This window comes from Schistocerca serialis, chromosome 2 (assembly GCF_023864345.2).
Source record: "Schistocerca serialis cubense isolate TAMUIC-IGC-003099 chromosome 2, iqSchSeri2.2, whole genome shotgun sequence".
In the NCBI taxonomy this organism is placed as follows: Eukaryota; Metazoa; Arthropoda; class Insecta; order Orthoptera; family Acrididae; genus Schistocerca; species Schistocerca serialis.
In genome coordinates, this window is record NC_064639.1 from 606112026 (window position 1) to 606125535 (window position 13510).

The window sequence follows — 13510 nt, forward strand, 5'->3', positions numbered from 1 at the left end:
GTCGAATGCTTTTTCCAGGTCAACAAATCTTACGAACGGATCTTGACTTCTCTTTAGTCTTGCTTCCATTATAAACCGCAACGTCAGAATTGCCTCTCTAGTTCCTTTACCTTTCCTAAAGCCAAACTGATTGTCATCTAGCGCATCCTCGATTTTCTTGTCCATTCTTCTGTATATTATTCTTGTAAGCAACTTGGATGCATGAGCTGTTAAGCTGATTGTGCGATAATTCTCGCACTTGTCAGCTCTTGCAATCTTCGAAATTGTGTGGATGATGCTTTTCCGAAAGTCAGATGGTATGGCGCCAGATTCATCCATTCTACACACCAACTCGAATAGTCGTTTTGTTGCCACTTCAACCAATGATTTCAGAAATTCTGAGATAATGTTATCCATCGTTTCGGCTTTATTTGTTCTTAAGTCCTCCAAAGCTCTTTTAAATTCTGATCGTAATACTGGATCCTCTATCCCTTCTAAATCGACTCCTGTTTGTTCTTCTATCACATCAGACAAATCTGGCCCCTCGTAAAGACTTTCAATGTATTCTTTCCACTCATCCGTTCCCTCCTCTGCATTTAACAGTGGAATTCCCGTTGCACTCTTACGTTGTGTTATTATCCTTGCTTTTAATGTCACCGAATGTTGTTTTGACTTTCCTGTATGCTGAGTCTGTCCTTCCGACAATAATTTCTTTTTCGATGTCTTCACATTTTTCCTGCAGCCATTTCGTCTTAACTTCCCTGCACTTCCTATTTATTTCATTCCTAAGCGACTTGTATTTCTGTATTCCTGAGTTTCTCGGAACATTTTTGTACTTCCTCCTTTCATCGATCAATTGTAGTATTTCTTCTGTTACCCATGGTTCCTTTGCAGCTATCTTCTTTTTACGTATGGCTTCCTTCCCAACTTCTGTGATGGCCCTTTCAGATATGTCCATTCCTCTTTAACTGTACTGCCTACCACCTTTTAGCTCTGTCTAAAGCCTTAGAAAAGTTCAACCGTATCTAGTCATTCCGTAGTACTTCCGTATCCCTCTTCTTTGAGTATTGATTCTTCCTGGCTAATGTCTTAAACTATAGCTTAGTCTTCATCACTACTATATTGTGATCTTAGTCTATGTCTGCTCCTGGGTACGCCTTACAATTCAGTATCTGATTTCGGAGTCTCTGTCTGACCACGATGTAATCTAACTGAAATCTTCCCGTATCAGCTGGCCTTTTCCAAGTATACCCCCTCCTCTTGTGATTCTTGAACAGAGTATTCGCTATTACTAGCTGGATCTTGTTACAGAACTCAGTTAGTCTATCTCCTCTCTCAATTCTTGCCCCAATTCTCCGTAACCTTTCCTTCTACTCCTTTCTCAATAACTGCATTCCAGGACCCCATAACTATTAGATTTTCATATCCCCTTACATACTGTATTACCCTTTCAATAACCTCGTGCACTTTCTCTATCTCTTTATCTTCAGCTTGCGACGTTGGCATGAATACCTGAACTATCGTTCTCAGTGTTGGTTTGCTGTCGATTCTGATAAGAAAAACCCTATCACTGAACTGTTCACAGTGACACGCTCTCTGCCCTATCTTCCTATACAGAACGAATCCTACTTCCGTTATATCATTTTCTGCTGCTGCTGATATTACCCTATACTCATCTGACCAGAAATCCTTGTCTTCTCTTCACTTCACTTCACTGGCCCCGCCTACATCTTGATAGAGCCTTTGCATTTCCGTTTTCAGATTTTCTAGCTTTCCTACCACGTTCAAACTTCTGACATTCCACGCCCCGACTCGTAGGACGTTATCCTTCCGTTGATTATTCAAGATTTTTCTCGGAATAACCACCCCCTTGGCAGTCGCCTCATTGATATCTGCAGTTATTTGAAGCAGTGGAGCTATTCTGTTAGCACCGACAATTCCACGCAATCACGTTGCTCTCGGTCGGTAAGTGAAGGCCACCGTGGACTGCATTATCCGTGGTGAGATTTCAATGCCCGAAATCTGGGGTTTTCGGCACGCTCTTGTCACTGTGGGTCTTGGAATACTGAATTGCCTAACATTTTCCGAAACGGAATGTCCTATGCCTCTTGCGCCAAGTATCATTCCGCGTTCAAAGTCTGTTAAATCCCGTCGTGCGCCATAATCACGTCTGACACTTTTTCACATGACTCATATGAGTACAAATGACAGTCCCGTCAACTCAATGCCCTTTTGTACCTTATGAATGCGATACTGTAAATGTGCATATACATACCCCATGTGTACCTCAATGTATAGGCGGGGTAACCACAAATAATCGGCTGTGAGAGCATTGGTAGCCATCTATGGGGATTTGCCGAAAACTCATAGATTTCATGTTTATTTTTGAGTCATCAGGCTTCTGACTGGTAGGACACGGCCTTCAAACCTTTTCATCACAGCGTAGCACTTACAACCTACGTTCTCAATTATTTGCTGGATGTATTCCAGTCACTGTCTTCCTGTACAGTTTTTGCCTCTACAGCTCCCTCTAGTATCATGGAAGTCATTTCCTGATGTCTTAATAGACGATCTATCATCCTGTCCCTTCTCCTTGTCAGTGTTTTCCACGTATTCCTTTCCTCGCTGATTCTGCGCAGCTCATCCCTTACCTTTATCAGTCCACTTAATTTTCAACATTCGTTTGTAGCACCACATCTCAAATGCTTCGATACTCTTCTGTGCCAGTTTTCCTACAACTCATCTTTCGCTGCCATTCAATGCTGTGCTCAAAACGTACATTCTCAGGAAGTACTTCCTCAAATTTAGGCCTATGATTCATATTAGTAGACTTATCTTGCACAGGAATGGCTTTTTGCCAGTGCTAGTCTGCTTCTGATGTCCTCCTTCCCCCGTCCGTCAGTGGTTATTTTGCTGCCCAGGTAATAGAATTCCGTTACTTCATCTACTTCGTGACCATCTATCCTAATGTTAAGATTATTGCTGTTCTCATTTCTGTTACTTCTCATTACTTCGTCCTTCTTCGATGTACTCTCAATCCATGTTCTATACTTAGACTGTACGCTCCGTTCAGCAGATCATATAATTCTTATTCACTTTCAATAACGAAAGGTATGTCATCAACGAATTGTATCACGGAAATTCTTTTACCTTGAATTTTATTTCCACTACCAAACTTTTCTTCTATTTCCATCGTTGCTTCTTCCGTGTATAGATTGAACAGCAGGGGCGAAAGACTACACGTCTATCTTACATCGTTTTTAATCCGAGCACTTCGTTCTTGGTCTTCTATTCTTATTATTCTTACTTGATTCATATAAATGTTCCATATTATCCGTCTTTCCCTATAGCTTACCCCTATTATCCTCAGAATTTCGAACATCTTGCACCATTTGACACTGTGCAACGCTTTTTCCAAGTAGACAAATACTATGATCAACCCTTGATTTTTATTTAGTCTTCCTTCCATTACCAACCGCACCGTCAGAATCGCCTCTCTGTTTCCGTTACCTTTCCTAAAGCCAAAATGATCATCGTCCAACAGATACTCCAATTTCTTTTCCATTCTTCTGTATATTATTATTGTCAGCAGCTTGCGTGCATGAGGTGCTAAGCCTATTGTGCAATAATTTTCGCACGTGCCAGCTCTTGCTATCTTCGGAATCGTGTGGACGATATTTTTTCCGGAATTCAGTTGGTATATCGCCAGACTCGTTCATTCTACACACCAACTCGAATAATCGTTTCGTTGCCGCTTCTCTTGATGACTTTAGAAATTCTGATGAAATGTAATCAATCCCTTCTGCCTTGTTTGCTCTGAAGTCTTCCACGGATCAGAATGGTTCCCATGGAGACGGCGTCGACATATCGATATGCGACATCCAACAGAAGACAATTTCACTACTGCGACAGCGACTGGATGTTAAAAACGTACTGCCCCGCAGGCCGGCATGTAGAAATTCACGTCAGATGTTGTAGACTGCTCCTGCATCGTAGTGCAAGTGAAAATACTGCCGTCGTTTACCATGGACGACCGAGCGAGGTGGCGCAGTGGTTAGCACACTGGACTCGCATTCGGTAGGACGACGGTTCAATCCCGCGTCCGGCCATCCTGATTTAGGTTTTCCGTGATTTACGGAAATCGCTTCAGGCAAATTCCGGGATGATTCATCTGAAAGGGCACGGCCGACTTCCTTCCATGTCCTTCCCTAATCCGATGAGACCGATAACCTCGCTGTTTGGTCTCCTCCTCCAAACAACCCAACCCTTACCATGGAGGAGGCGTGGTATTGTCGAAAGGCACGTTTTAACGGTTGACGATTTCAAAACTGTGACAGTGACTAATGTTACTGAACATGCTATATTTAAGCAACAATTCCGTTGTTCTCCTCAGCACGTGATGATAGTGGAACTACAACACCTTCTCCGTCCATCGTCACCGCCCACCATCATGTGTATAATTTTGGTCATACGTCACGTACTCGTAGATTATAGTTTACTACTATCGTCAGACTTCCGTCTAAATTCCTAATGTATTGCTTTTTTAATATAGATGGTCTGATTACTGTCACCTGTTACCGAAACCTGTTACCGAAACCTGTTACCATCACCAATAAATATTTAACTACGGTCAAGACTGTTTTTAACCAATTTTAAATTATTTTGGCTACACCGCTGTCTTTCCCCAAGAGAAATGTTGTCAAAAATTATTGATTACTTCACTCAACTGTTTAGTACTTCGTCCATTTCAAAGATTATTCAATTTTATGTAGAGGTAACGTAGGCAAGGGCGCCTGTACAATAGTTTCTATGGGGGGGGGGGGCGGGGGGGGGGGGCGGTCTTGACCCGGTGGTATGCAGTATTTTTAATATATTTTGGTAGACGAACGGTGACTTGTAAGTAGCCATAAAAAGTTCCGTTGCTCACCCAGTTAAAAACCTGCGTAATATCAATTTTTAAGACATTTTCTTAAAAGAGAAACACTTCGTTACGCTATACTTCATTTCCTCTCCCAGAGTACTTGGGAGGGGGGTGGGGAGGAGGGGGAAATTGTCCTTGCCAATAGGCTAGCTGCGTATTATAGCTCAAAAAATGGTTCAAATGGCTCTGAGCACTATGGGACTTAACTTCTGAGGTCATCAGTCCCCTAGAACTTAGAAGTACTTAAACCTAACTAATCTAAGGACATCACACACACCCATGCCCGAGGCAGGATTCGAACCTGCGACCGTAGCAGTCGCGCGGTTCCAGACTGTAGCGCCTAGAACCGCTCGGCTACACCGCGTATTATAGCTGCCATGACCTTTATTTGCAATTTGGTGTTCCTTCTAAGCGTGGGGGTCAACTCTCGATAATTTGTCATTACCGAGACTCCAGTCGTGTTTCATAGAGCTAGCCGCTCTCAGAAAGAACAATAAAAAGTATTCAGCCAGACAATTTTCAGCTTTATTATTTACTTGCATATTTCAAGTTTCGTACCCGCCACTAAATTTTCTACGAGCTTTGCAGATGAACAGCTTCTCCGCCTCGAGAGGCTTTAAAACCTTATTTAACTCGTCAAAACGTCTTCAATTAAAGAGTATGACTTTGTTTTACGTGTCTTGCTGTGTAACTCGGTAGTAGTCACACAACGACTGCTGACCCTAGTTGCGCGACGTTTATTAGCAAAGTTCTTACGACGGCAAGAGCTGAAATATGTGACATCCAGAGGTCGTAAACAGAAGGACGTTAAAATATGTAACCATTTTACGCTACCTGACCTTGTTGAGAAGAACACTACTAATACCGCATCCGCGTATTGCGGGTTTGTTTCTCCGAGTCATCCGCATTGATGTACATTGTTCTACATTTAGAGCCAGCTACCACTCATCATACCAACCAGATATTTTGTCTAGGTCACAGTCCCTCAAGTTAGACACCCTACCGCACACCATGGTATCAGCAGGAAAGAACCGCATATTTCTGTCCCTCATTCTCAAACAGCAGATCCTAACCTGCAATTACGGTTGCGCTTATTCTCCCTGGACGCTGAACTTACGATCTGCGAATTAATGCTGTTACAGGTTTATATCACAATGCGATGTTGACCATGACTTACGGCCACTTGTGTCATACATTTGCGTAATGTAGTCTAATGTCGTTATTAGTCAGACGCTCGTGATATAAAATATTTGTTTCGAATAAAAGCATGTAATGTAAAAAAAAAAGATGATCTTGTACATGAAATTCAAAGAAGCTACAGATCCGAGCATAAGAAGAATATTAACCGTTTTCTGTTTATACTGCCGGCGACTGAAAACATGCCTTTCGAAGTGTGTTAAGGAACTTAATGTAGGGGTCATGCACGTATTATGTCATGAATGTAGTATGTCGTTTTAGTTTGCAGCCGACAGTTGATTTAGTAAATTAAATGTTATTGCACTGCTAAGTGTATTCGCGTTAACGTAGTGACAAACCGAAGCTGTTCCAACGACCAGGTGCCCCAAATGGAGACACTGTCTAAAACATTCCAATGTGAAGTAACATTCACAGAACTTTATGGGAAACTACCTTAGGAAACATTTCATAAATCTGCAGGCCACATATCACGGTGAAACTACACTGAAGGAAAAAATCGCAGCACGCAAAAATAATTAATGTGGTGTAATGAAACTTCGTGACCACATTCGCTAGGTAACATATTTAAGCGATTAATGTAGCAAGATCACAAGCTAACGTAAAATATTTAATGTTGGTACATTAATCACCGGTGTAACCGCCAAAAAGTTGAGTCCAAGGATGCAAACGTGCATGAATTGAGTTGTACAGGTGCCGGATGTCAGTTTTTGGGATGGAGTTCCAAGCCTATTGCACTTTGCCGACCAATACATGGACGCTTAGTGCTGTTTGTGGATGTCTCTGTAGTTGTCATCCGATGATGTCTCATATGTGCTCGACTGGAGACAGATCTGGTGACCGAACAGGCCAAGGCAACATGTCGACATACTGGATAGTAGGTTGAGATACAGCAGCGGTATGTGAGCGACCGTTATTCTTTTGGAAGACACTCCTTAATGCTGTTCATGAACGGCACCACGACGGCTCGAATCACCAGGCTGATGTACAAATCTGCAGTTAGGGGGCGTGGGATAACCAGGAGAGTGCTTCTGTTGTCATGTGAAACCGCATCACAGACCATAGCTCCACATGTACGCCCAGTGTGTCTATCACGCCGATGGATTGGTTGCAGGCGCTCAACTGGCTTCCTTCTGACCAACACATGGCCAACACTGGCACCGAGCCAGAACGAACTTACATCGGAAAACACAACAGACTTCGACCCTGCCGTCCAATAAGCTCTCGATTGACATCACGGAAGTCGAAAATGGCGATGGTTTGGGATCAGTGGAATGCAGGCTACAGCGCATCTGGCTCTGAGCTGTCCTCGATGTACCATATTTGTAACATTTCGTTGTCTCACTGTGGTGCCAGCTGCTGCTCGAACTGATGGTGCAGATGCAGCACGATGCTCCAGATCCACACGCCAAACACGATGGTCTTCTCTCTCGGCAATGCCACAAGGTCTCCCGGAGTCAGGTCTCCTTGCTACTGTACATTTCTGTGACCACCGCTGCCAGCAATCATGTACGATGGCTACATTGCTGCCAAGTCATTCTGCAGTATCGGAAAATTAACGCCCATTCCTCGTAACACTATAACACGATCTAGTCCTAATTCAGTGAGGTGGTGATAACGGCGTCTTTGTCATCTTGAACGCAATCTCGACTAACATGAACTCACCACGTCTAGTCTCAAAGGTAAGTGACGCTCAGGGCCGTTAAAGCGAGTATTTAAAGCAAATGTGATTTGCACCCTCACAGTGGCGCTACTAGGGCCAGTTTTATGGGACTTCCGCGGAATTTTAATATACATCATCTTTCACATGTAGAAACAAACCTACCCTCTTTCGCTTATGTCGCACAACTCCTTCTTGGTGCTGCAAGTTTTTTTTCCATCAGTGTATTTCACGTAATGTATTGAATGTATATGGCAAGATATTTGTCGATTGAATAACAGTGCAGCTATTTGAGGGCTGTAGGTAGCGCAAAACTGTTACCAGGCGGGCACTTGATACGTCACGCAGCCATGGATCATGCGGTGAAGTTGTATGCCCGATGGTGGAGTTCAAACCAGAGCCGGTTTTGTGATGTTTTGGGGCTGTTTTAGGTAAAACGACTTCAGCCCACTCAATTGGGTTACCGTTAACATGGACAACTGTGCTTCGTTACAGCATTCAGGACGACGAAGTGTTGCCCTTTCTTTTACATATCCGTTATGAGAATGCTGTGGGCAATCGGAAATAACAGCAGCTGCGTTCACAGTGCTACACATGTAAATTTCTTGGTTTCGCGAACACCCAGACGAACTATCGCGCCTCGACTGACCCACTAAATTGATAAATCTTATTCCCACAGCAAATGTCTGGGACTTTTTGGAACAGGAGATGAAACGTATTAGTCAACACTGCCGGAATTTGGTAACTCTATGGGATCAGATCTTCTAAGAGCGGCTTGACGAATATTGTGGGCTCTCATTACCCTCTGAATAGCAGCCGTTGAGAAGTTTAGAGCGGTGTTACCCAGTATTAGAGGGAAGTCTCCTTCGGGGTGACTATTTGTCCTGTGCGCTTCGTACGGTAGTGTGAAATTCTTCTGAATATCGGTCAGGTATTGTCAGGGTTTGGGGATACAACAGAAATGTTATGTACAACAAGGGCAGAAATACTTTGCATACACGCATTTTTGTTCAAACTGTTCTGCAGGAAAACAGACCTTATTGATGATGCAAATTATTTTTCTTAACAGCATTCGTCAATCAGATAATTTATTAAGTAAATCTGGCAGCACACTTCAGTCATTACAGAAATATAAAGAAAATATAACGACTCGGTCTTAAAAAGAGACCCGTAGACTCACAAACACTCGACAGTCTCGAGTGCAGCGATCCTGCTCTCCAAGAACTTTCTTATGAGAGCTCACGTCGGCTGAAACTGACGATGAATACTTGTTTCTGATACATTTGCGGTGTTTGCTATTTCGACCATACCGCTCCGTCTAGGAACAATTATCATGGCTATGGGCCGAAAAAGCGCAGAGATTATCACACTTTATGTTTTCTGTTGCACTCCTTCCAGTGTAAATAGCTCTGAGCGCTATGGGACTTAACTTCTAAGGTCATCAGTCCCCTAGAACTTAGAACTACTTAAACATAACTAACCTAAGGACATCACAAACATCCGTGCCCGAGGCAGGATTCGAACCTGCGACCGTAGCAGTCGCGCCGTTCCGAACTGAGTGCCTAGAACCGCTAGACCACCGCGGCCGGCCCTTCCAGTGTATCTCCCACCCTTACACTACCATCTGAATAAAATGGTATAAATACCCGTTCTCAAGAAAGTAAAATTCTAATGAAATGAAAACCCTTAGCTGCTTACAGGCGTTGACATGTGTGAACGGGGACAGATGAAAATGTGTGCCCCGCCCAGGACTCGAACCCGGGATCTCCTGCTTACTTGGCAGACGCTCTATTGATCTGAGCCACCGAGGACACAAGGATAGTACGAATGCAGGGATTTATCTCTGGCAAGACCACATTTTCAACGTATTGTCCCGCACTTCATTCGTAGTGCCCCCGCCGCCCATTATACTCATTACTCGCGGCGCGTTGCCGATTCCCGTAAGAGTTCTGGCACTCTTTGTGCTTCTCTTCTTTCCTAGCAGCCACTGTCACTTTCTCCTCAAAATCTGCTCTTTCATTATACTTTCCACTTCTTTTAATACCAAACGAGACTTCAAAACCGGTAAGCTAATCAATATCCTTCTGAATGCCTCCACTATTTTATTATTATTATTCGTGTAACTAGTGCGTGTTGTTACTACTCAGATGTAAGAGAAGACGTTAAGGCCCTAATGTGGCAAGGCAAAATAAGCAGTAAATGAATAAAAGAAAGAAATAAACGACGACACAAAACATTAAAAATAAATTATTATTAAGCTTTATTACCCATCTTGGTTATATCTACTTGCTGAACAAAAACTCAGCCTTAAATTTAAGGATGTAAACACGTTGTATAAAGAAGCCGATGCTGGGGAGCGTGTGAGGTTTTGCAGACATGCTACGTTCGAGTAAGAGACTTCACTCGTACGTAAACCATTCCATAATGCCTTAGCACTCGTTCTACTGTGAACCAGCTGATACAAGGTATCCCAGGAGGAATGGTCAATATTCAAGGGTACGACAGGAACGATCATTCGAAGCAAAAATGTGCAGTAAACGTGGGCTCTAAAACGCATACCTCAAAAGTTATTAGCGCTTCTTCATCTTCTATACTCTTAAAAAAACAGTTCTATTATACGATTCTTACTTTCTATATTTAATGGGGAGTTAGTATGGACCAAGCTTTCAGCAAAAGGTATTTGCTTCACAGTATCGAAGGTGAAGATGTGCTCATGGCTCTTAAGGTATGCGGTTTAGAGCACTTGTTTACTAAACCTTTTGCTTCGGATGACCGTTTCTGTCATGTCCCTCCACATTCACCATTCTTCATGGGACACTGTCTACAATGTCTCTGCATTGGTTTCTCACTTAAGCCCTTCAATATCTCCTCACTACCCCCTTCTCTTGGTTATTCGAGGTTTAACAATTCCCCTGTGCACCACATCATTGCCACTTATTACCCCATGTTTTCTCACTCACCATCTGTTGAAAGCACGAAAGGTTGATCAGCACAGCATCCCCCACATGTGTGTGTGCGGCAGGTGCACTCGTTCCTGATCACGAACCTGGCGATCGGCGACCTGTTCATGGGGTCGTACCTGCTGATCATCGCGGCGGCCGACGCGCACTACCGGGGCGTGTACTCGGTGCACGACCGCGACTGGCGCTCCAGCGCGCTCTGCAGCCTCGCCGGCTTCATCTCCACCTTCTCCAGCGAGTTTTCCGTCTACACGCTCACAGGTCAGCCACTCTCTCTTTTTGCACAGTTACCAGACTCGCTATTACTGCTCCTAAAGCACTAATCCAAGCAGGCGCTTTCTGTTATGCTCCATCCCTTTGGATTTGGTCTTTGGGCTACTTTAAAAAATGTCCACAAAATTACTAATTCTGGAAACAGGCTAAACCCAACGTTCACCAGTTTACACTCAGAAGTGCAGCTACACGTGGAGCACTATATTTACACTTGACGGGCAATCACTATGACCCCAGACGATGGCAAGAAACGTAGTTAGAATGTATTTGAATTTAATAGCTGGCCGGGTACGAGTAGGAGACGCGCATTGAGCGTTCCGTACAAATTCGGCTATGTATGTAGAAGGTTCATCCATTTCAGGAATGGAAAATCTCCAAGATTTTGTTGTCTCTTATCGACAATGATACTCGCAAGATATCGGTTCCAAGGACTCCAAGACATTCGAGAATATTTTCAAGTTTGTAGCCGGATACAAAATTAGTATGTATATAATTTTCTGATTTTTTCCTTAGTTTTTACTTGGAAACCTCACTTCGTGCTAAATTTCATGATTCTACCCCAACTGGAAGTACACTACACGTTTTAATGATTGAGTGAGCGAGTATCAAAAGATGTGAAATAAATGGCTGTTATCTTTTCTTTCCATTGAGGTAGAAGCTTAACCACCTAATACCACCAAAGGACTATACACTTCAGTATGTGGCATGACTTTTAAAATGACATATGTACCCGTTTCTGAAAAAGAAGGGGTATCAATCAACAGACGGAGGAGCAGACCTAAGCCAGCTAACACACGAAGAAAAGAAATTCGTATGATATAATTACAAATTCTCTATTTTCAGAGTTTTCCTTTACTTCTACAGTGAAACCTAGCATCGTACCGCATTTCATGACTCTAGATCAGCGGAAAGTCTCTATAATTTTAGATGAGGGAATTTGCAAGTATCAAAATATGTCACGTAAATGGCAGCATCTTTTCATTACTTCGACTTAGAAGCTTCAAGTTTTTTACGCTACTAAGCGTCCGTAGACCTTAGCGTGGCCTAAATTTCAGCTTGCTGCGTCCATTCGTTGCCCTGCAGCCCTGCAGCCGGGCGCCTAGCGCAAGTTTTGGTGTTCTCGTAAAGATAAGTCATTTTAGATTATAAAAACATTTAGTTTAGTACTGATTACGTGCTGAATAGGTGTATAAGTGTGTTTTATAGGCGTACCATTAAAGGTTTCATTTTTCTTTACGTAATATAGCAGAAAACGCGAGAAGATCGTACAGTCACATTACAGTCGTATTTTCTATTTATGTTTTGCAGCAGCAAGTCTACAGAATTTCGTTTAATTGTTCTTTGCTCTCTCCAGTAATTTAACTGTAGCGTACGTCTTCATTATTTAACTCACATTTCCGGAAAGTAGCGTTAAGTTTAAGTTGTTGTTCCAGAAACTTTGCCCTTTTGTTCTTGTTTACATAGTTGGGTATAGGCCATGTTCGTGGAATAATATATTGTGTTTCTCTGTAATTTAACTGACATACTTTTAATAAACTATTACGTTTATCATGAGTGAAAAGTGCTTGACTTGCCGTAGAATTTTTAGGTCGGGACTTTGGTGTAACGGGTGCTGTAGTTTTTTCCATGTGGGTGACTCCAGTGGCGTGGGAGAAGGGGAAGTAAATGAGACTCATCAATGGTTTTGTAAGATATGTAGTAGAGATAGGAAGATGCTAGAACAAGAGGGGAAAATTGCAGCCTTTCAGGCTGTGTTACACAAGGCCAGAGGAGACCTTGACAGGTTAAGGAGGGAGAAGGGTAAAGGGAGGTTGGAAGTGGCAACAGACAATAAGAGGAACAGGCCTACAACTTTGTCTGACAACTTTGTGGTGAATGTGGAAAATAGATTTGACCTGTTGCTGCAGTTAGAAGCTGGTGAGCGTGAAGCATATACAGATGTAGAGAGGGCACAACAAACTTTCAGCAGCAAATTGAAAAGTAAGAATGTAGTGAAATCAGTAAGAGAAAGAAAGTTCCCATGGAAGAGGTGTTGCCAACTTTTGGAGGATGAGCTAGGATCAGAATACCACGACACCAATTTTCTTAAACCTAGTGCTCGTCTGGAGCAGGTGACAAAGGATTTGGGATCACTTTGCAAAGATTTCGCTAAGGAAGATACTGTGGTTATAGTAGGTGAGTCAGGTAATAGTATTGACAGAGACCCTAGGTACAGTATAGAGTGTTATCTGGCAAAGATTGCATCAGCATCGAAGCATGTTAGTGTTGAATTTGTATCTGTTCGTCGGCACTGTGATTGACCTCATTTGAACTCTTCTGTCAAGACAGTTAATTTGGAGTTGGAACAACTGCTTATGTTTGGTGCAGGGTCACACATTGGTGCGGTTCCTGTTGATCCTCTCAATAGGTGGGATTATACTAGGCATGGCCTTCACCTCAACAGGAAATGGTAGGGTAAACTGGCTGGTAAAATAGCAGGAAAGTTAAAGGGTGGAGGCACTGTCATGAGTGATAAAATACGAG

At 42.9% G+C, this 13510-nt stretch overlaps 1 protein-coding gene across 1 annotated transcript in view; it reads left to right on the plus strand.

Moving 5' to 3' along the window:
• LOC126456273 (G-protein coupled receptor GRL101-like) overlaps positions 1–13510 on the plus strand; it is a 568827-nt gene that overhangs the window by 473856 nt on the left and 81461 nt on the right. Inside the window, exon 23 of the mRNA XM_050092025.1 lies at positions 10777–10975. Within this exon, the coding sequence (XP_049947982.1) occupies positions 10777–10975 (199 nt within the window). The remainder of the gene's footprint in view (positions 1–10776; positions 10976–13510) is intronic.